At 24.9% G+C, this 1,712-nt stretch overlaps 1 protein-coding gene across 1 annotated transcript in view; it reads left to right on the top strand.

Moving 5' to 3' along the window:
- Positions 1–1,183, top strand: part of Phum_PHUM591850 (serine hydroxymethyltransferase, cytosolic, putative) — a gene marked incomplete at both ends in the record, with an annotated part of 1,520 nt that extends 337 nt beyond the window's left edge. The window contains 3 exons of the mRNA XM_002432512.1: positions 50–453; positions 535–826; positions 1,017–1,183. Coding sequence (XP_002432557.1) covers positions 50–453; positions 535–826; positions 1,017–1,183 — 863 coding nt within the window. The remainder of the gene's footprint in view (positions 1–49; positions 454–534; positions 827–1,016) is intronic.
- Positions 1,184–1,712: the final 529 nt, after the last annotated feature.

The following is a 1,712-nucleotide window of genomic DNA, read 5'->3' on the forward strand; positions in this document are numbered from 1 at the left end:
AACGGGTTTAATTGATATCAAAAATGTCTGAAACTGCTAAATTGTTAAGCGAAAATGATTATCGCAGGAATTAGTTGTTACTCTAGATGTTTAGATTATAAAAAATTCAGACAAATCTGTGATGATAATGATTGTTATTTATTTTCTGATATGGCACATGTAAGTGGACTTGTTGCAGCCAAAGCTATCCCATCTCCCTTTGAATTCAGTGATGTAGTTTCTACAACTACTCACAAAACATTAAGAGGACCTAGAGCTGGAATAATTTTTTATAGAAAAGGTGTGAAATCTGTGAAAAAAAATGGAGAAAAAGTTATGTATGATCTTGAACAAAAAATAAATCAGGCTGTTTTTCCTGGTCTTCAAGGAGGTCCTCATAATAATACAATAGGTGCAATAGCGACAGCTTTAAAATTAGCTACTTTACCAGAATTTGTAAATAACCAACATCAGGTAATACAATTATAATATCTATAATGTTTTTTTTTTTCCCCTAATAAGTTTATTTGAAATCATTTTTTTTTTTTTCTCTAGGTTATTACAAATGCCAAACATTTATGTTCTCTCATGCAAAAGCTTGGTTACAAAATAGTTACAGATGGAACTGATGTTCATTTAGTTTTAGTCGATCTTAGGAATAAAGAAATTACAGGAGCTATAGCAGAGTTTGTTTTAGAAGAAATTAATATTGCATGCAATAAAAATACTGTACCAGGAGATGTAAGTGCCTTAAATCCAAGTGGTATTAGATTAGGTACACCAGCACTTACTACTAGAGGAATGAAGGAAAAAGACATGGAAAAAGTTGTGGATTTTATACATAAAGGTTTGTAATTATAATTTTTTTTTTTTTTTTCCATTAATTGTTTGTTAAATTAAATAAAAAACTTTTCATTACATCTAATTATTAATTATTGAACACAAAATAAAATGATAATATAAAAAATATTGTATGATTTTAGTTCTTACATGTAAAAAAATAATAATTTTTTTTTTTTCCTATTTTATAATCGCAGGTTTAGAAATAGCAAAGAAAGGGCAAAAGATATCAGGGCCGAAATTAATAGATTTTAAAAAGTTTATTGCTTCTGATGCCCTGATAATGAAAGAAATAGAAAATTTAAAATTTGAGGTTGCACAATTTGCAAATGATTTTCCTCTTCCTGGACTTGAAAATTTATAATAAGGTAAGTGCTATTAAATATTTTTATACTATCATTTATCACAATTTCCTATTTAAATTTGAATAATCGTACATTATTCTAAAATAAGAGCAATAATTACATTACATTCGATAAAAAAAAAAAAAAAAAATTATGCAGTGGTTTACTTTAGTAAAAATTTTCTTTTGTGTTTTTTTTTTCCATACTCCATAATTAAATTTTTTTATAATACTATAATAGATCAAAACGAAAATTTCATTTCGACTGTTTTTTTTCTTTTTTTAATTTTAAACTCGTTTCTTTTTTATTTGTTTCAAGATCTGAATATTAATGTTATATTATAACAAAATATAAATGGTAGATTTTTAAAATAAGTAAAGAAAAAAAAAAAAAAAAAAAAAAAAAAAATTCTTATAATAACGTATTATTGAAGTGATCACGTGTGAAATTTTCAAACGTGAAAAACTAAAAACTAAATTAATTGTTTATTGTTGTAGGGATTAATGTGTAAACAAAGCGATTAATAAATTTTTTTATTGCTTTTTTTCC

Source organism: Pediculus humanus, genomic scaffold (genome assembly GCF_000006295.1).
Source record: "Pediculus humanus corporis 1103172108314 genomic scaffold, whole genome shotgun sequence".
Lineage (NCBI taxonomy): Eukaryota > Metazoa > Arthropoda > Insecta > Psocodea > Pediculidae > Pediculus > Pediculus humanus.